Source organism: Hemiscyllium ocellatum, chromosome 5 (genome assembly GCF_020745735.1).
Source record: "Hemiscyllium ocellatum isolate sHemOce1 chromosome 5, sHemOce1.pat.X.cur, whole genome shotgun sequence".
In the NCBI taxonomy this organism is placed as follows: Eukaryota; Metazoa; Chordata; class Chondrichthyes; order Orectolobiformes; family Hemiscylliidae; genus Hemiscyllium; species Hemiscyllium ocellatum.
Window position 1 is genome coordinate 62703469 of NC_083405.1, and position 22944 is coordinate 62726412.

The 22944-nt window shown below is 39.7% G+C and overlaps 1 protein-coding gene across 3 annotated transcripts in view; it reads left to right on the forward strand.

The window, feature by feature from the left end:
• erp44 (endoplasmic reticulum protein 44) overlaps nt 1–22944 on the forward strand; it is a 96064-nt gene that overhangs the window by 57012 nt on the left and 16108 nt on the right. For all 3 annotated transcript variants that reach the window (XM_060824808.1, XM_060824809.1, XM_060824810.1), the window contains 2 exons: nt 7763–7947; nt 13851–13966. In XM_060824808.1, coding sequence (XP_060680791.1) covers nt 7763–7947; nt 13851–13966 — 301 coding nt within the window. The remainder of the gene's footprint in view (nt 1–7762; nt 7948–13850; nt 13967–22944) is intronic.

Genomic DNA, 22944 nt, shown 5'->3' on the forward strand with positions numbered 1-22944 from the left:
AACACTACCATTTGGAATTCCATTACAAGCTGCACACCATCTTGCCTTGGAACTTTATCACAATTCCTTCACTGCTCAGTGAGTCATTATCCTAAATATTCCTTGAAACTGCACTGTTTTGTGGCTAGACCTTAAGAACTGTATTAGTTCAAACAGACAGCTCACCACTTCTTGCAGAACAGTTAGGGATGGGTAATAAATCCTGGCTGAGGCCAGGTAATCCTTCATCCCATGAATAAATTAAAAACATATAGTCACTGTTACAAAAGAAATGTGGCAACGAAGTTACAAAATGCAAGACAATGACTAAACAAGCTATTTTAGTAAATTATTTCAGGAATGAATGCAAATCAGGACACAGTTCTTCAAATGTCTTTCACGAGAGGGTGGAAATTGAATGCTTTATTTCAAAGACTGCGTTCCTGACAATGCTACACTGAGGATTGTGCAATCAAGTCTCTGTCCATTGATTAAAAGCAAATAGGTGATAATTACTGTAGCAGGAAGCAGAGTTAGCGTTGCAGTTTGGGTGCAAGTTGTCAGTACTCTATAAAAATACAGGAGAACCTCGATTATCCGAACGTGATAGCAGGCACTATTTCGTTCAGATAATTGATTATTCCATTAATCAATTAAATGCATTTCCTCTGGGGCCCCTGCACCTCCCCCTGCCTCCCAACCGTCCAACACCTCCCCTGCCCTCCCACATTATGCCCCCACCCCCTCAACCCTGTCCAGCACTGCCCGCCCTCTTATTCCCCGTCCAGCACTGACCCCGCCCCTCTCCGGAGCAGCTGCATTGGACACCAACAATAAGACGCCTGCTGCTGCTTTTGTTGGGTAAATCTCCAAATCGCGCACACGCGCACACATTTTTTTTTACTGCAACTTTTTGACAGGTTCCACCTCTGCCCTGTCAGGGCAATGTTGGTCAGATTATCTGGGGAAGTGGGTGGGGGGGTGGCGGCGAGGTGGATGGTGGTGTTACGTACACTCCTCTGTAGAACTCCAGAGAAAGTGTGGCCAGAGAGAAAGGGCAGGAGGTCAGTCATTTGGAGATGGTGCCTGTTTAATCGCTGTAAACAAAAGACGTGATCACTGTTGGAAACACGTCTTTGTTGTAATGTTTCTATCGGGACCTCAAGATCTCCTTCGGATAATCGAGGTTCCACTGTAGATAGGTTTCACTATTACACAATGTAACCCGGCCTGAATGCAACAGTGTGCAAGTGCTAACTTTGGAGTTTGGTGTAGAAGAGCATTTGTTGTAGAGACAGTAGAGGTGTTGCTTTGTATCTTTTCTCAGCCCCTAAAAGCTGGTGAGTGTTCAAGGTTTTAATCGAGCAAACAGCTAGGTGATTGATAAGTTGAAGATTTTATCCCTTTAAACACAGGCTGTAGTTTACTTGGGAGATATAGTTATTGTGTAATATTTATAACTTAACTAGTAAATGACTTGGAATAATTAATGACGACAGTTCTTTTTCTAAACATGACCAATCCACCTAAACTGTACATCTTTGGACTGTGGGAGGAAACTGGAGCACCCGATGGGAAGCAACACAGACACTGGAAGAACGTCCACACAGACAAGTCACCCGAGGCTGGAATCGAACTAGAATCCCTAAATCTGTGAGGCAACAGTGCTAACCACTGAGCCACCATGCTAACCACAAGCAAACAAAAATATGAATTATGAGCTTCTCACTCTAACTAAAACTCAACCCCTTTTTAAAACCCGTGCACACAAGCAGATAGACGCAGACATACAAAAAAAATTGTGTGTGGATGAACAAAAATTTGGGGAATGCAGTCCAAAAGCACCAGCCCACAGGATTCAGTGAGCGGTCCTTTTGAATTTTGAGTCCTTGTGAGCCTGGCATCAATGGTCGGTGAGTTGTTGGAGGGGATTCTGAGAGGTTCGATTTATGTGCATTTCCAAATGCAAGGACTGATCAGGGATAGTCAGCATGGCTTTATGCATTGGAGATCGTGTCTCTCAAATTTGAGTTTTTTTTAAAAGGTTACGAAGAACATACCTGAAGGCAGAGTAGTAGACATTGTCTACATGGACTTCAGCAAAACCTTTTACAAGGTCATGCATAATTGACTGGTTCATAAGGTTAGAACCTGGGATCCAGGGATAGAGAGCCAACTGGATACAAAATTAGCTTGATGGAAGAAGACAGAGGGTAGTGGTAGAGGGATGATGTTCAGACTGGAGGCCTGTGACCAGTGATGTGCTGCAAGGATTGGTTCTGGGCTCACTATTGTTTGTCATTTACATGAATGATTTAGATGAGAATATAGGAGGTATGGTTAGCAAGTTTGCACATGACAAAATTAGTGGTATAATGGAATAAAGAAGGTAATCTAAGAGTACAATGAGGTCTTGATCAGACAAGCTGAGAAGTGGCAGATGGAGATTAGATAATTAGATTCCCTACAGTGTGGAAACAAGCCCTTTGGCCCAGCAAGTCCACACCGACCCTCCAAAGACAACCCACCCAGACCCATTCCCCTACATTTACCTGACTAATGCATCTAACACTATAGTACAATGTAGCATGGCCAATTCACCTAACCTGCACATCTTTAGATTGTGGGAGGAAACCGGAGCACCTGGAGCAAACCTACGCAGATATAGGGAGAATGTGCAAACTCCACACAGACGGTTGCCCGAGGTGGGAATTGAACCCAGGTCCCTGGTGCTGTGAGGCAACACTACTAACCACTGAGCCACCGTACCACCCCATAAATGCAAGGTGTTGCATTTTGGTAAGGCAAACCAGGGTAGGACTTAGATAATTAATGGTAGGGTCCTGGGGAGTGGTGTTAAACAGAGGGACCTAGAGGTGCGGGTTCATTGTTCCTTGAAAACAGTGTTGCATGTAGACAGGGTGGTAAAGGAGGAGTTTGGCACACTTGCCTTCATTGGTCAGAGCATTGAGTATGAGAGTTGAAACACAATGTGGCAGTTTTCTAAGACATTGCTGAGGCCAGTTTTGGAATACTGTGTACAATTCTAGTCTCCCTGGTATAGAAAGAATGTTGTTAAACTAGAAAGGGTGCAGTAAGGATTTTCAAGAATGCTGCCAAGACTGGAGGGTTTGAATTATGAGGAGAGGCTGGATAGGCTGGGACATTTTTCCCTAGAGCGTAGGAGGTTGAGGGGTGACCTATGGAGATTTATAAAATTGTGAGGGGCATGGTAGGGTGAATAGCAAAGGTCTTTTTCCAAGAGTAGGGAATCCTAAACTAGAGGGGGTAGGTTAAAGGTGAAAATGAAAATATTTAAAATGGATGTAAGGAGCAACTTATTTCACACAGTATGGTGCATGTATGGAATGAGCTGCCAGAGGAAGTAGTAGAGGTGGGTACAATTACAACATTTAGAAGTCAGATATTTGGGCAGCTATATGAATAGGAAAGGTTTAGAAGGATATGGACCAAATGCAGGTGAATGGGTCCAGTTAAATTTGGGATACCTGGTTGGCATGGACGAAAGAATGTTTCCATGTATGATCTCTGATCTTCATCTTCATCTTTCCAAGTTCTTTTAGTCCCTACTGCAGACATAGGACACACTAATTGTTCAGTTTCCCAGGCACTGGTTAGAAGCAGCAGCTTATAAGCAAATGGTAAGTGAGAATAGCTAGCTATCTTCCAATTCTTTGTTATCTCTCCGCAGGAAGAGAGACAACACTTATCTATTTAGAATCTGGAGGCTTTCCAATGCTGTATTATCCATACACACTGTCTACCTGTCCAAGAACCAATCAAAATCATTATCATACTGAGCCCTCCTGACCCACTTAAACTAGTTCTGATTGATAAACTAATCAACACATATCTCCATACACCTCCACACCCATATTTATCCAATTCATTAGATCTTGCTGCAAAATATTTTTGTTTAAGTCATCTCCTGTCATGGGTTGAATTAAGATTAAAGCCTATTTATGCAAAGTACTTAAATACAAATAAAAAGTTCATGCATAAATTCACTGGCAGCATTACACCAATACCACCACCATCAGTACACCAGACATCTCCAGGCTTTTCAAGCAACTTTGAGATTTTTTCAATGTTTGAAGCACTTACTATTGCTCTACATTTTGATGCTGCCAAAGACATCTGTACTCAAATGTAGTGTACTTAATGTTGCACATAAGGGTCAGCATCAGTAGACCATCAACATCTTGCAGACCCATCCCCTGCCTTGACACCCAACCAAAATATCAGGCACCATGCCCGAAGACCTTGAATGAGCATGAGTGAGTGAGCACTCCCACATTTTGTTCCAACCGTGATGTCCTACATTTAGGTTCGCATGCTGGCAGCAGCAGGACCAGCTACCATAGTGGGAGGCAGTGGCATACTGGTAATATCACTGATTAGTCATCCATTGTGCCAGACCATTCAAGGGAGCTTATCCACAGGATTGTAACCCCTCAAAATTCCTTGGATTCTGGAAAAGCTCTAGCAGACTGGAAATCATAAATGCAACACAGAAAGGGAGATAAAAAATAGGTAACCAAAAGGCCAGTTCTTGCATTTGCTGTTTGGAAAATGCTGGTGTCTCTTATTCAGAAAGTGGTAGCAGGAAATTTAAAAAATCATTATACAGTTGGTCAGATTCTTCATTATTTTGTGGAAAGGAAATAATATTTGACAAGTTTATTAGAGGTCTCTGAGGATGTAACAAGTAGAATGATTAAAGGGGAACCAGTAGATTTAGTTCAAAATAAACTAAATCTACTGGCTCTGAATATCTATAAAGATATTCAATAAGATATCCCTTAAAAGGTTCATCTCATTGAAAGCTAATAGAAGGCTTGATCTCTGAGGCTAGTCATTAATGGCCTATTGTCCTTGCTTTTCTTGAAGAAGCTGCAAATTCATTTTTATCCTGACTACTGAGATGTTTTGTTCCTTTAAACTTTTGGATAGGTGAAAATGTCAATGTCTCCAAGATAATGGAAGTTTGTCATTTATTAGTTGAACTTTGCTGATATTTACCCATCTGAACTAAACCAAAATGAGTTCATTTTCTGCTCAGAGTTCAACAATATCTCAATTGAATAGATACGTGGAACATATTTTCAAGTTTCTGACTAGGTTATTGTATCTCATTAAACAAAATCTGAGTGTGGTGCTCTAAATTTGTGCTGCACTGATGATATATCCTCTGATCACTTTTACCTTTTGGCTTTTTTTTAAATTGAAATAAAATTCTTTGCGTCTACTTTGTCCATTTTCACAAAGCTTTAATGATACTTTAGCGACCGTCTCTGATTCTAAATGGAAGTCTTATTGCTTTTTGATTAAACCCATCATTCCTACATTGAATCTAAATCTTTTGAAAACCAGATTTGCAGCACCAGAAAACCAGGTGTGAATTATGAAATTAATTTTCCCACAGAAGGATGCTTCTGAACGTTACATTTCTGGGCATTCTGGCTATGACTATGGATTTATTTTTGTGTGAATGTTGGAGTGCAACTCCTGTTGCCTAACACAAAGGCCTGCCTTAGTAATAGTAATTGCACTGCTGCAAACGGAGTTTGATGCCAGAACACATCTTTGACATTGAAGATGGTGCATTTTAGCAAGTCATTCTTTAAGTCCATGCTGTGCTTGTTTTTTTTTACAGTTTATTCAGGGGACAATTGTAGACTAATTAATAAAGGTTATCTTATATAAATCAGCAATTTTATTTGATTAAAATATGTTTTCTCATCTCTATCCTAAACGATCTACCCTTATCCTGAGACTGTCCGCTGTTAGTTCTAGGTTCCCAATCATCCCGTCTGCATCTAGTTTTAGAATTTCTACTTCAATCAGGTCCCTCCCCCACCAGCCAAAATCCTTCTAAACCCTAATTATTACAAACCTAGTTAAACCATTCTCTCCTGCCATCCCCAGTATCAGCCAAGTGAACCTCTGCTGCACTCCCTCTATGGCATGTCTATCCTTCCTTAGGTAGGGAAACAAAAACTGTGCACACTACTCCATGCACTTTAGAGAAGGAAACTTGCTATCCTTACCTGGTCTGGACCGTATGTGACTTTAGATCCACAAAAATGTAATAAATGCTGGCCTACCAATGACACCTACATCCTATGGACGAATTAATAATAGGTGTGATTTCATCAAGGCCCTGCATAATTGCAGTAGGATATCCCTTCTTCTGAAGTTTCATCCTCTTGCAGTGATGACAATACACCATTTGCCTTCCTAATTATTTGCTGCACTTGCCTGTACACTTTCATTTACCTAGTACACCAGGGCACACCCAGATTAAGTAATCCTGTTCTTTTTGGATTTTCACACCAAAGTACATAACTTTACAATTAGCCAAATATTGTATCTCCCTTGTGCTTGCCCAATCACTCAACTTTTCTAAATTATCTTGAGCTTCCTTGCATCCTCCTCAACTCTGAATCCCCCTCAGTCTTCTGTCATCTTGGAAATGTTGGATTGGTACCCTAATCTAAGTCACGTATATGTAGTGAATAGCTGGAGTCCAAGCATCCTTGTGAACCCCAAAGGTCTGTTTCTCAAAAATGACCCATTTACTTCCACTTCCTGTCTGTTGACCAATTCCTGATCCATGGATCAGTGGTGCTGGAAGAGCACAGCAGTTCAGGCAGCATCCAACGAGCAGCGAAATCGACATTTCGGGCAAAAGCCCTTCATCAGACATAATCCTTTATTCCTGACGAAGGGCTTTTGCCCGAAACGTCGATTTCGCTGCTCGTTGGATGCTACCTGAACTGCTGTGCTCTTCCAGCACCACTGATCCAGAATCTGGTTTCCAGCATCTGCAGTTGTTGTTTTTACCTCAATTCTTGATCCATGTCAATATATTACCTGCCACTCCCCGTGTTTTAATATTCACCACCCTCTTGTGACAGATCTTATCAAAAGCCTTCTGAAAATCTAAATACCCCTCATTTATTGATTCTCCCTTGTCAATTCTTCTAATTACATCCTCAAAAACTCTCATAAATTTGTTCAGCATAATTTGCCCTTCATAAACACATGCTAGCTTTGTTAATACTTTCCAAATATCCTGCTTTCATATCTTTTACAATAGACTTCAGTATTTTCCTTTCTGCTGATGTGACGCTAACTGGTATCTGATTCGTTGTAGCTTCCTCCTCATTAAATAGTGAGGTTACATTTGCCTTTCTGATCTACTAAAGAGTCTGCAGAGGAAGTTGACCATCACTGCACCCAGTATTTCTACAGTCACTTCCTTTAGTACTCTGGGATATAGATTATCAGCATTTAACCCGATTAACTTCAACAGCAATATCATCTTACTTAGTTCTAAGTGTGACCGATGCAAAATGTTAACTCTGCTTTCTTTTCTACAGATGCTGCCAGACCTGCTGAGTTTCTATTTTTGTTTCTTCTTACTAATGCTGGTTTTCTTCAATTCTGCCCTCTCACTAAACCATTGGTTGCCTTCTCCCGAAATAATCTTTAAGCAGTTATTTAAAGGCAGCTGTTATCTGTCACATCTGAGTGAATTTTTAGAAATAAATTTCTTTTAGAAAATCATTAGAGTTTTTTTACTATAACGTAGTTGTCTAGGTCTGTTTTTCCATTCAATTTATAGGCTTGTGAATTATTTTATTTCCATTTTTTGTGTGTTTCAATCTGTCTGTAGTTGTTAAAGTACAATAATTTCAGGTATCTTGAATTATCACTGCCTATACATTTAATATTATTGTCACTATTTTCTTTACAGCGGATATAGCACAAAGGTACCGAATTAGTAAATATCCAACATTGAAATTATTCAGAAATGGGATGATGATGAAGAGAGAGTACAGAGGTCAAAGATCAGTGAGTGCACTTGCAGACTTCATCAAGCAGCAGAAAAATGATCCCGTTCAAGAGATTCTGAATCTGAGTGAATTGGAAACAGTTGATGTAAGTTTGCACATTTAACTTGGGAGAGTTCAAGTAATTTATGTGATCTGATTCCAAAACCAATGCTCTGTCAGTGATTTGTAACAGTGATCTAAATTATGTGCTATCCAAGGTAAAGGTCTTGCTCATAATTTCATGATAATCTATTTAAAATGTAGGCCTCATGAAAGAGTTAAACTCTTCAATTCCTAAGCTTTTTTTAAAATTCTAATTCGTGTGCATCCATTTTGGAAAAATCTCAATTAGAATTATTGAGTGGTGATACTTCCCAGAAAATTATTGTTGTTTTTGATTGGAATAACTTATTCAAATGAATACATTTTCACTGTTGTCTTATTGACAAGAGTATCAGCTATGCTAGACACTTGTAGAAAATATCAAAAAATGATTACTGTAACATTGTGTGACTTTCAAAGTATTGGGTCTTTTCAGTTGATGCACATCTCCTGGTTTCTTGCAGCAGTGTTCAAACGTTTTTTAAACAAAGCAACTTTTGTCCTAGTTTCCATAAAAAAAAATAAAAATACAGTATCCGATCATATCTCCATCAAGGTTGGTCTGCCATTCATTATGATCACAGCTAATCTTGGACTTCAACTCCACTTTCCTGCCTGATTCCTGTAATCTCTTGATTCCTGAGCGATATGTCTGTCTCAGTCTGAAGGAATCATACAGAACTTGAATGGTTAATTCTGACTCTCTTTCCACAGATGCTGCCAGACATGCTGAGTTTCTCCAGCACTTTGTGGGTTTTCCACCTTTAAATATATTAAATCATACATCCATTTCCTATGGATTGATAATTCCATAGATTGATAACACTAAGTGATTCTATGATTCTGTGACTCTGACTGAGAAGAAATTTCTATTAATTTCAAGCCTAACTGGCTTATCCTGAAATTGTGCTCTCATTGATTGTAGACTCCCCAGCCACAAAAAGCCCATGTCTACCACAATAAAATCCTGTTATTCCAGTCTCCAAAGAATACATACCCAGTTTACTCAGTCTCATCGGCCAACACTCATTCTCAGGATTAGCTAAATGAACCTCCACTATACTGCTCTTAATGAAAGTATATTCTTCCTTAAAAATGGAGACCAAAACTGCACTTAGCATTCTGGATGTAGTCTCCTCAAAGCCCCATAAAGACATAGCAAGATCTCTTTATTCTTATTTTCCAAAATGCCATTTGCTTTCACAATTGCTGCCTGCAGACTAACTTTGTATCCCTTGAATGAGTACACTCAATTCTGGACATCGCAATTTACCAGTTTCATTTCTTTTTAAAAGAATCTGCTTTTCTATTCTTAGGAGCAATGTGAATAACTTCAGACTTATCCATATGAGAGTCCTTATGCCACCTTGTAACTCACCCACTTAACCTGACTTTCTCTTTGTATGCTTCTCATAGCTTACTTTCTAAAACATTTTGTATCATCAAGTTTAGACAAAGAGACAATGGTAATGTATCAAAGTTGTGAGTATAGATTGTAGATAGCTAAGGCTCCCGTACTGACTCTTGCAGCACTCAATTAACCGCATCATGCCAACTTGAAACTGCTCCATTTGTTTCTATTCTCTGCTTCCTTTTTGTCAATCTATTGTCATGCTAATGTATCACCTCCTCCATCCTGGACACTCTACTTTTAGCCTTTTATGACACATTCTCAAAAAATTCTAATAATGGTCTTGTCATTGCTAACTTTCAATCTGATGGGAACATTCAGGGAATTTTGGAAAATCATAACCAGGGCATCCATTAACTCATCAGCTATCTCTTTGAAATCCTTATGTAGGCCATCATGCCTTGAAGATACGTTAGATTTTAGTCCTCTTGGTTTCTCCTGTACCTTTTCTCACTCTTATTAGCCCTTACAGTATCCTCTACTTCTGGTATGGAACTTATGCCTTCTACTGTGAAGGCATAGACACAATATCCATTCAGTGCTTCTGCTCATTCTAAGTGACAATTTATTCTGCTTCTAAGGGAGATACTTTACTCTTTCCTTATATACATATAAAGTTGGAGTTTTTACATTGCTGATTAATTTGGCCATATTTTATTTTTGTCCCTTTTCCTTTACACCTGTTAACAAAAAATTACATCAATTACCATTCTGGACAACTCTAACCCAGGAAACCTCTGCATAATACTTCTGCAGGCTGCTGGTGAATATACCTAGTGATAGAATTGAAGTTTGCCTAAAGTGCTGCTGCCAAATATTAATGTTTGTTATTATTCATGCGTGTTCTTGATAAGGGAAGCATACTGTTTTGTAATTTCTGTAAATTTGCAATCAAGTAGTCTTAATTTAGCTGTAGAGTGTATTAAGCTTTTTCAGTGGAACCATGGGAAAAATGAGTAGGACTTTCTACAACAACAGACTATTTGGATTTGAGAGATTTCTCAATGCCATCTCTTGCAAAACAAAGTGAAAAGTAAAAGCAAGTATTCTGAAGTGTTAAGACCAGCATACCAGTTAATCCCTCTGGAATCAATTTACTGAGGTCCTGTTGACATCCTCTGCACATCCCCCCCCCGACCTCCCCAAAATTCCTCATTACAGCTTATTGGGGAGGCACAGTAACAATGTTTAAAATGTACTAACTGCTTACATGTTATCATGATGCAGTTTTGTTCTGATAACGTAATTAATATGTCAGGACTTTCAAATATCTATCTAGCCATTCCTTGAAAGTTGACCAGAAATCAATGTTAGAATTCTGCCCTGAACACACTTCTGTAGTTTTAAATTAGACTTGCCTTTCACAATACATAGTTTTGTTACAATACCAGTATCACAATATATGTAGAAGCATTTGTCTTAAGGATGCACAAGTGGTCTAGAATCTAATGATAGAGATGTACCCTTCGGTCCAACCCGTCCATGCCAACCAGATATCTCAACCCAATCTACTCCCACCTGCCAGCACCCAGCCCATATCCCTCCAAACCCTTCCTATTCATATACCCATCCAAATGCCTCTTAAATGTTGCAATTGTACCAGCCTCCACACTTCCTCTAGCAGCTCATTCAATACACGTACCACCCTCTGCGTGGAAAAAGTTGCCCCATAAGTCTCTTTTATATCTTTCCCCTCTCACCCTAAACCTGTGCCTCGAGTTCTAGACTCCCTGACCCCAGGGAAAAGCCTTTGTCTATTTACCCTAACCATCCCCCTCATAATTTTGTAAACCACTATAAGGTCACCCCTCAGCCTCCGACGCTCCAGGGAAAACAGCGCCAGCCTGTTCAGCCTCTCCCTGTAGCTCAAATCCTCCAACCCTGGCAACATCCTTGTAAATCTTTTCTGAACCCTTTCAAGTTTCACAACATCTTTCCAATAGGAAGGAGACCAGAATTGCACGCAATATTCCAACAGTGGCCTAACCAATGTTCTGTACAGCTGCAACATGACCTCCCAACTCCTGTACTCAATACCCTGACCAATAAAGGAAAGCATACCAAATGCCACCTTCACTATCCTATCGACCTGCAACTCCACTTTCAAGGAGCTATGAACCTGCACTCCAAGGTCTCTTTGTTCAGCAACACTCCCAAGGACCTTACCATTAAGTGTACAAGTCCTGTTAAGATTCGCTTGCCCCAAATGCAGCACGTCGCATTTATCTGAATTAAACTCCATCTGCCACTTCTCAGCCCATTGGCTCATCTGGTCAAGATCCTGTTATAATCGGAGGTAACTCTCTTGGCTGTCCACTACACCTCCAATTTTGGTGTCATCTGCAAACTACAGGCCGAAGGGCCTGTACTGCGCTGTATCTTTCTATGTTCTATGGTCTATGTTCTTACTAACTGTACCTCTTTATGCTCACATCCAAATCATTTATATAAATGACAAAAAGTAGAGGACTCAGCACTGATCCCTGTGGCACTCCACTGGTCACAGGCCTCCAGTCTGAAAAACAACCCTCTACCACCACTCTGTCTTTTACCTTTGAGCCAGTTCTGTATCCACATGGCTAGTTCTCTCTGTATTCTGTGAGATTTAACCTTGCTAATCAGTCTCCCATGGGGAACCTTGTCAAACGCCTTACAGAAGTCTATATAGATCACATGTACTGCTCTGCCCTCATCAATCCTCTTTGTTACTTCCTCAAAAAACTCAAATCAAGTTTGTGAGACATGATTTCCCACGCACAATGCCATGTTGACTATCCCTAATCAGTCCTTGCCTTTCCAAATACATGTACATCTGTTCCTCAGGATTCCCTCCAACAATGTGCCTACCACCGATGTCAGGCTCACTGGTCTATAGTTCCCTGGCTTGTCCTTACTACCTTTCTTAAACAATGGCACCACATTAGCCAACCTCGAGTCTTCCAGCACCTCACCTATGACTATTGATGATACAAATATCTCAGCAAGAGGCCCAGCAATTACTTCTTTACCTTCCCACAGAGTTCTAGAGTACACCTGATCAGGTCCTGAGGATTTATCCATCTTTACCCATTTCAAGACACTTCGTTCTCTGTAATATGGACATTTTTCAAGATGTCACCATCTATTTCCCTACAGTCTATATCTTCCATATCCTTTTCCACAGTAAATACTGATGCAAAATACTCATTTAGTATCTCCCCCATTTTCTGTGGCTCCACACAAAGGCCACCTTGTTGATCTTTGAGGGGCCCTATTCTCTCCCTAGTTACCCTTTTGTCCTTAATGTATTTGTAAAAACTCTTTGGATTCTCCTTGACCGTAGTTGCCAAAGCTATCTCATGTCCCCGTTTTGCCCTCCTGATTTCCCTCTTAATTATACTCCTACTTCCTTTCTACCCTTCTAAGAATTCATTCGATCTATTCTGTCTCTATCTTAGTTATGCTTCCTTTTTCTTAACCAAACCCTCAATTTCTTTAGTTATCTAGCATTCCCTATGCCTACCAGCCTTTCCTTTCATCCTGGATTTTCGTTATTTCATTTCTGATTAGATTAGACTTACAGTGTGGAAACAGGCCCTTCGGCCCAACAAGTCCACACCGACCCGCCGAAGCGCAAACCACCCATACCCCTACATTTACCCCTTACCTAACACTACGGGCAATTTAGCTTGGCCAATTCACCTGACACGCACATCTTTGTGACTGTGGGAGGAAACCGGAGCACCCGGAGGAAACCCACGCAGACACGGGGAGAACGTGCAAACTCCACACAGTCAGTCGCCTGAGTCGGGAATTGAACCCGGGTCTACTGGCGCTGTGAGGCAGCAGTGCTAACCACTGTGCTATCGTGGCGCCCAATATGTTGGGGATTAAAAGTTTATCCCAACATTTGTGAATTATTTATTTACTTAGTTAGTTACTTGTTAATGACAGGTATAGAAAAGACACTTGGTTGATTTATGTCGTTTTTAGTGTGAAGTGCTTCCATAGACTGGTACAATACCACAGAGTCTCTGATTTCTCTTGCGTTTCTGTGGACAGGTAAAAAGGCAGGAGATCAAACTGAGCCTCTGTTTTGTACCTGTTCAGTTTAAGGCTTGCCCAGAGCAACACTAGTGTAAGGACTGCAGCAATTCAAGAAAGCAGTTTAACACAAACTTCTTGAGGGCAATTAGGGATGGCCAGTAAATGGCTGGCCTAGCCAGCAAAGACCCTATCCCGTGATAAAGTCTTTTAAAATGACTTTTATTGATCTGCTCAGTTACAGCTGATGTTAGGAAGCAGAAGTGTGCAGGATATATATTCTCAAACAAAAAATTTTTAATTTAACTAAGGTCAAATTCCTGATCATTTTGCTGTTTTGATCATTTCATAAAATAAACACTTGATTTCACTTGCAGAATCTGTACTGAACTGGATTGTAAGACTTTTAACACAACTTTTAAAATCATACACATCAGTTGAACAATCCAGAATGTGGCTATTGTATTTTACAGCGCAGCAAGCGAAACATCATTGGATTTTTTGAACAGAGGGATTCTGACAATTACAGGGTCTTTGAAAAAGTGTCCAATATTTTACGGGATGACTGCGTCTTTCTGGCTGCATTTGGGTAAGAATGAACTAAATTTGTTTTTAATAATTTAATAAGCACTTTTTTGAGTGGGATGTGATTTCTATGAAGATTTTTGCTTATCTTCCTGTAGTATTCCCAGAGCTAGAGGGTGGGCAGGTAATTTGCTCCGAATCCTCTGCTAGAGTTGCTCTGTTACTTGCTGCTAATAGTGTATGAGGACAGCTTAGCAGAAGCAATTTTTTTCATGATTCTCTTACTCATACCCTGCTATATCAGCACAACTGAGACTTCAAGCTTGATTTGTGCTTTGTAATGGCAGTGTGCATCCTACAGCTTTGGTACAGTGCTTTAAGATTCAGTACGTTTAAGTTTTGTATTTTTTTTGTTTGTAAAAGTGTTTATACAATGCATTTATTGTTTCACAACATGTAGTGTCATAAATTCTTCTCAAGTTATTTAAATTCATCCATCTGCACTCTTAAATTTTGTTGTTTGTCAAAAATTATTCAGACAAATATGAATTAGAGAAGTTGATGTGAAAATGTTACTTTGAACATATTCCATTTATCATGCAGTTGAATGCACTAGTTTATTTGCTCTGGAGTTAAAGTAAGATGTATAATTTCAGGCTTTAGTTAAATAGTGATTTAAAAAAAACTCTTCATTGCTTCAAACTAATCTGCTCCTTACAAGGACCTGGTGGGATTGATGACAACTAATAATACTCTTTTCCAGAACTGCTAATTAAGTGTTGTTTGCAGCTGTTGTATACTTATCAGGAACAAAAAATCATGCTGTATTTTTGTCAGGAAAATAACTTGCTTAATGTGTAATTGTGTACCATGTAATGTGGACTTATTTAGGGATTGCTACAGCACATGTCATACAACAATGCTGAAGGGATCATGCTCTCTCAGGCATGGTATGAAAGATACTGAGGAATTATTAAGAACGTTTTATATTTTCCTCCGGTTCAGTCAGTAGAATAGGTGTCTCCTATGATTAATGTAGGTAGCATATTGTAAATGAAAACAAGTATTCCATAATGTTATGAATTCTTTCTATTATTGAATTATCCCATCAGCATAAACTTAAATTTAAGACAAGTCTCTATTTGACCATGCACTAGGTTATTTTCACATTATCCTGCATAACTGTCTGAATGCAGCAAGGATTTATTGTATTCGTTTTTACGTTGAAACTGCGTCTGAAAATATATACAATAGTATGGGGACTATTTGGCAGTAACCCCACATTTCTATATTTTAGCTTTGAGCTGGGTGCTGGCTGATTTTCTGGTCTTCATATAGCCAGAGTCCAGACAACTTAAACATTAAGCATCTATGCAAGGCAGTGTCATATTGTGGACAGCTTAGATTCAGTTCTATGAACCTTTCCTCAAGTGTATATTCCATTTAAAATCTTTAGACAATAACAAGTTTAATATTGCCTTTTACTTTTTAAAAACAGTCCTTCTGACAATTCAGATTGGTTAGGTGCACTAAGAACAGACTAATCTAAAAGTTTGAATATATTATGTAGTTCCTAAAAGTGGATTTTTTTTCCTCTAGAAATTTCAGTTAATTAGCATTTGAAGTAATTTAAACTAATTGTGAAATGCAAATGTGGCAAACTTGTTGAAGGAAGTGGGATTTAGGCATAATTCTTAAAGGAGATGGACAGGTCCAGAGATTTACGTGGAAAATTCCAGGACCTGGAGCTTAGTAGCTAAAGGCAGCATAGGTGTTGGGACAAATCAAAGTGAGATCCCCAAGAATCAGTGAATAGTATTTGAGAGAGGTTGTAGCATTGGACAATATGCAAATGGGAAGAGGCAAGGATAGATTTAAACAAAGTTAAGCATGTTAAGGGTTTTTAAATAAGGGCAAAACTAGGAAGGCTGGGCCTCTATCCTCTTGAAAGAGAATAGTTGAGAAGTGACCTGACAGAAGGCTGAGATTATGGAATGGTTTGATTGTTGAGTCGTTATGCTGAGATTATGACCCCCTGTTCTGGACATTGCAGCCAGAGAATTGGAAGAAGATACTTATGAGTTTAGATAAATGTGGAAGAGATGTGGCTCAAGTGAAATACAAACCCCAATGAGAAACTATTAGGTCATACAGCATATTTTTATTGTTCGTTCATTCACTCGTGGGACGTGAGTGTTACTGGCTCACCATTTATTACCCATTCCTAGTTGGCATTGAGACGATGGTGCTGAGATGCCTTCTTAATCCACTGCAGTCCACTTGATACATACACAATACAGTCAGGAGGAAGTTCCAGGAGTTTGAACAACTCATCACTGAAGTAGTGGAGATACATTTTGAAGTTTGGATTGTGAGTGGTTTGGAGGAAAGCTTCCAGATGCTGATGTTTCCATGTATCTGCTGTTGACCTTTTTAGATGGTAGTAGTCATTGGTTTGGAAGTTGCTGCCTAAGACGTTTCTGCAGCACATCTTATAAATAGTGCACACTACTTGTTGTCGAAGAGAATGTATGTTTGTGGATGTGGTGCCACTCGAGTGAGATGCTTTATCTTGGATTGTGTCAAACTTATTAATTGTTGTTAGAGCTGTACTCATCCACGAAGAAGGGAGTATTTCATCACACTCCTGGTTTGTGCCTTATAGATGTTGGACGGACTTTGAGAAATCAGGAGGTGAATTATTCACAGATTGTCTAACCTCTGACCTTCTCTTGTAGCCTTAGTATTTATATATCTAATCCAGTTCAGTTTCTGATCATTGGTAATCCCCATGATGTTGTTAGTCAGGGATCCAGTGATGCTAATACCATTGAACATCAAGTGGCACAACTACTTTAGATGCTGTCTCATTGGAGATTTCACTGGCACTTGTGTAGTATGAATACTACTTCCCACTTGTCAGCCCAAGTCTGGATATTGTCCAAATCCTGTTGTATTTGGGCATGGACTGTTTTGTTATCTGATTAACATTGTGCAGTCATCAGGGGACATTCCCACTTCAGATTTATTATGGAGGGAAGGCCATTCAAACAGTTGAAGATAATTGGATCTTGGACACCATCCTGAGGAACTCCTGCAGAGGTGTCCTGAGGCTAAGATGATGCACCTCCAATAATCTCAGCAACTTCTTTTTGTGGCAGGTATGACTCCAACCAATGAGAGTTTTCCACCTGATTCCCATTGGCTGAAATTTTGATGGAGCTCTTTAGTGGCACACTTAATCAAATGCAGCCTTGATGTCAGTAGCTGTCATTCTCATTTCACTTCTGGAAGGTCCCCTTTTGAACCATAGCTGTAATGAGTTTCTCTGCAACAGATACTCTAATGATGTAAGTGTCTCCCTGTTGCAATAAGTGGCAACTGAGTAACACAGTCTGGTTCCTAGACATGAGGTTCTCGACCCTTGCGAATGCCTGTTTGACTGTGATTCTGCACTCATCCTAAGGATTCCACCAACCACTGACCACTAACTCATAGTTCTAGAAAATAAACCAAGGTCTAATAATGTACATATTGGCCTTGTGCCTGACCATAACTGCTGTTCGCCATCTGTTATCTGTAAATATCTATGTTTTGCAGCAAAACACACATGCAAACTTAGTTAATCAAGTGAATGCTGCATATCAAAGAACTGTCTGGATCTGATGGGAGATTGGTCAACCTTTTTTACAAACTCATCAATCTAAAACTCAAGGAAATAGAAGGGCTCATGCCCGAAACGTTGGCTCTCCTGCTCCTTGGATGCTGCCTGACCTCCTGCGCTTTTCCAGCAACACATTTTTAGCTCAAGGAAATAGAAGCCAAGTTTAACCAACATTCCCTCATAATTCGACCCTCAAGTGCAGGTGTTATCCGGGGAATGTCTGCATTCTCTCTGCATAGAAATGGTCCTGTGTATCTCTCACACTGAGAAATCACATCTGCTATCATGTTAAAATGTCTGAAAGTAAGCGAGCTGAGATAAACCATCTCATTAAAGTTTTCTGGTATTCTCTGTGAAGCACAGTGGGATGTTTTTCTGCTTACAAAGTGCTATACAAAATAAAGTTGCTATAAGTGAATGAGGTAGAACAACTAGATTAACAATGGGTAAGGACGTATTATTGATCAAACCATGGAATATAGCACTGAAAAGATATTGAACCCCATATGAAATGCTGAAGGCAATCTGAAATGAAGCAACAGACTTTAGTTTTAATCTTCCAAGTGTTTTTTTTTACATGACTGGTTCCAGTGTAATAACTGTTCAAAAAGTGATGGAACTGTAGATTTTTCAGTGTAAACCAGTAGTGGTAATCTCTCGAATCCATAGCCAAGATAAAAGTAATACAGCATCAGAAATCGGAGCTGAGTCAGCCATTTAGCCCTCAAGTCTTCTATCCCATTCAACAAGATAAGAGCATGCCTATGTGTCCCTGCTTCAGTGGATGTAAATAATTCCTTGGCACTATTTCAGAGAGGAGCAGGGGAGTTATCCCTGATGAATATTTATTCTTCAAATTACATTTTAAAAATTGCTTGGTCTTTAAAAACCACATTACTATTTATGAAGGTTTGATGAGCATTATTGGCTGCCACATTTAGTACATCACAACAGTAACTGCATTTCAAAAAGTACTCAATTGGCTGTAAGGTGTTTTGGGATATCATAACTAGTGTTAACATGAATATTTTTCTGTATAACACATTGACTGTCAATGTGCTTTGTAAAAGAAAAGTACCTCTGACAAAGAACTCTGAGGAAATAATAAAATAATTAGTAAAACTTGAAATGATGTAGAATTTTAAGAGGATGAGTTAATAAAGCTCTGGAAGAAAGAACAAGAAATTCTAAGTTTTCTAAATTTATGCAACAGGGTAATGCTAATTCTCTGCAATCACTTATAGAATTACACAGCACGGAAACAGATTCTTTGGTCTGACTCATCCATGCTGACCAGATATCCTAAATTAATCTAGTCCCATTTGCCAGCATTTGACCCATATCTCTCTAAACCCTTCCTATTTATATAGCCATCCAGATACCTTTTTAAATGTTGTAATTGTACCAGCCTCCACCCTTTTACTGCAGGCTAGTTCCATAAAAGCACCGACCACTGCATGAAAAAGTTGCCCCTCGGGTCCCTTTTTAAATCTTTCCCCTCTCACCTGAAATTTGTGCCCTCTAGTTTGTTCCCCTACCCTAGGGAAAAGGCCTTGACTATTCACGCCCCTATTCTGCTCTTTGATTTCAAGTATCTCTGAAATTGTCTAAAAAAATTTAATAAACAGTGAATCGGACGGGCATGGGCCGAGAAGTGGTAGATGGAGTTTTATTTAGATAAATGTGAAGTGTTGTATTTTGGAAAGGCAAATCAGAGCAGGACTTAAACACTTAATGGTAACGTCCTGGGAACTGTTGCTGAACAAAGAGACCTTGGAGTGCAGGTTCATAATTCATTGAGAGTGGAGTCATAGATAGATAGAATAGTGAAGAAGACATTTGGTATGCTTGCCTTTATTGATAAATGGATTGAGTGTAAGAGTTGGGAGTTCGTGATGAAATACTGCGTGCAAGTCTGGCCTCTCTGCTGTAGGAAGGATGTTGTGAAGCTTGAAAAGGCTTAAAAGATTTTCAAGAATAATGCCAAGTTTGGAGGGTTTGAGCTACAGAAGCAGGCTGAATAGGCTGGAGCAATTTTCCCTGGAACATCAGAGACTGAGGGGTGACCTTATAAAGGTTTATAAAATCATGAGGGGCCTGGATAGGATAAATATAGAAGGTATTTTCCCCAAGGTGGGGGGAGTCCAAAAAACTAAAGAGCACAAGTTTAGGGTGAAAGGGAGACAGATTTAAAAGGGACTTAAGGGACAACTTTTTCACACAGAGGGTGGTGTGTGCATGGAATGAGCTCTCGGAGGAAGTGGTGGAGGCTAGTACGATTACAACATTTAAATGAATATGTGTATAAATAGGAAGGCTTAGAGGGTTATAGGCCAAATGCTGGCAAATGGGACTAAATTATTTAGGATACCTGGTCAGCATGGACAAGTTGGACCAAAGGTCTGTGTCCGTGCTGTACGTCTCTGTGACTCTATGACGCACCTTAAAAATGCATGCCCTCAGCTTGAAATCCCCCATCTGAGGGAAAAGACAACTACCATTAACTCTGTCTATGTCTCTCATTATTTTATAAACTTCCATCAGGTCACCTCTTAACCTCCTATGCTCCAGTGAAAAAAGTCCCAGCCCATTCACCCTTCCATTGTAATTCAAACCTTCCATACCCGGCAACATTCTAATAAATCACTTCTGAGCCCCCTCCAGGTTGATTATTTCCCTCCTATAACTGGGCAAACAGAATGGGATATAGTAGTCCAAAAGAGGCCTCACCAATTTCCTGTACAAGCTCAACATGGTTTCCCAACTCCTATAGTCAAAGGACTGAGCAATGACGGCAAGTGTGCCAAACGCCTTTTTAACCATCCTGTCTATATGTGACACAAACTTCAAAGAATTATGTACCTGCATCCCTAGCTCCTACCATTAATTGTATAAGTCCTACCCTTGTTTGTCATACAGGTTGTCCTGTTATAATATGTGTTTCGTCAATGCAAATTTGCTGTAACATGATTGACGAATTGGGGACGCTGTTTCTACAGCGCAAACTTTTGAAGCGTGTGTTCGTTGTAACGCGATTGCAGCACCAGCCCTTTAAGTGCTGTTTCTAAAATGCAATTTTTCTATAACATAGGGTTGTGCAAGAACACAACCAGCGTGTTATAGAAGAAGTGACAATACCAAAATACAATACCTCACATTTATCCTGATTGAACTCCGTCTGGCATTTTTCAGTCCATTGACCCATTTGATCAAGATCTCTTTTTAATCTTAGAAAACCTTCTTCACTGCCTACTATGACACCAATTCGGGTGTTGTCCGCAAACTTACTCACCATGCCTTCTATATTCTCATCCAAATCATTTATGTAAATGACAAACAAAAGAGGCCCTAGAACCTACCTCTGTGGAACATTACTGATCGCAGGCCTCCGGTCTGAAAAACAACCATGCACCATCACGCTGCGTCTCCTGTCATTAGGCTAATTATGTATCCACTTTGCAAGATCACCCTGTATCTCTGTTGTATATCACAGGAACCTAGTATCACAAGGCTGGTCCCTTTTTTCTAAAAGCAGTATCCTTGAGAAAAGGAACAGTCTCCTTGATTCTTTTCTCAGAAGAGTCGTAATCCAGCTCCCGGTTTCGATTAGACTGGTTTGGTACAGAGATTAAAGGGTATTGAGAGGCCTTCTTGTTCATATGTAAACAGATGAGACTTGAGGCCAAAGGGTCATGTTTTAGAAGTGACCTGTATAATGAAAAGGGAGTGGTCAGCTCTCTAGCTGAGGAATTCAGTCCAGAACTAGTTGGGAGCTCAGCAGTAGACTGTGTGGACAGACTCTCTCTCTTTCTGCCCTTCTAACTTCAACCTGTAAGCATCTGTTCCTTTTTTTTCACTATGTTTTAAGGGGGGTTGCTTCGTGGGACTGTTGTGTATATTAAGAACAGCATAATTAAGTCTGGTTTGGAGAGACTGAGTTGTGTAGGTGTTCTTTATTCTGTTTTTTGTGTTTCATTGTGTAATTTTGTGAATAAATTTGTCTGTTTTAAAACTTAGCAGTAAATCTAGTAGTAAACCTAGCTAGCCTACCCCAGGTCATTTTCACTGTACACTCACTGAAACAAATTGCAAAGTTATGGTCTGGGTTGCCTGTTCAAGAATGTTTTGTATGGTCTGGCTTAGCCCATAACACTAGGGATTCAGATATATGATTCTTTGAAGTTTGTGTCACAGGGTGGTTAAAAAGACACATTTAGTGCATTTACCTACATTGCTCTTGAGTGTCAAAGTTGGGAAATCATATTGAGATTATACAGAATATTGGTGAGCCCTGTTCTGGAGTACTGTATCCAGTTCTGCTCACCCAGTTATAACAAGGATATCATTAAGCTGGAGAGAGTTCAGAAGAGATTTACAAGGATGTTGCTAAGTATAGAAAATTTGAATTATTTAAAAAAAGGCTGGATAGGCTCAGATTTTTTTCAGTTTATAAAATAATGAGGTGTATAGATAGGGTTAATGGTAGGTGTATTTTTCCTTGGGTGGTATTTCAAGTCTAGGGGGCATATTTTTAAGGTGAGAGGAAATTTAAAAAAAGAAATGAGGGACAAATCTTTTGCAGAGGGTGGTTCACAAGTGAAATGAACTTGCTGAGGAACTGATGGATATGGCACGGTTACAACATTTAAAACACACTTGGGAAAGTACATGAATAGAGGGATATGGGCCAGGAGCAGGCAGGTGGGACTATCTCCTTACATATTTGCTTCACACTGGCTGTTGGAGGGGGTGGGGGCATAGTACGATCCCAATAAGGTGATCGTCCTTTTCTTTGTTATTTCCATCCAAGTAACTTTACTGATGTTCTCCCGTAATGTTAACCTGATGCAAAAATGCCACTCTCTCATTTCTTGTCCCCTTTTGTATTCTTTCTATAGCATCTATACCCGGAACATGAAGCTGACAGTCCTGCCTTTCCTTGAACCACATTTCTGTAATAACTAGGATGTCTCAGGCCCAGTTTCCGAACATGCCCTGAGCTCCTCTGCCTTACCTGTCAGGCCTTTTGCATGGAAATAAACAATATTAGTACTACATACACACACAGGCAGACACACGTGCGCATACAAACCTAAGACACACCTAGTTTAAAGCCTTTCTAATCCAATTATTAGAATGTTGTTGGCCACGCCACTTTAGAAAGCATTTCATGACCTTTTATGGGATAGTCAGATTTACTAAAGTTATGCTGTGGATATGACACTTTAGTTATGAGGAGATATTACAAAAATTTGGCATTATACATTGACCAAGCTTTCTCATAGTCATTATTGTAGCCTAAGTAGGAAATGCTTGTGACACGCTTTGAAGGAATTGCCTGAGATGTTGAAAATTCCTCTACGCCCGAAACCATCCAT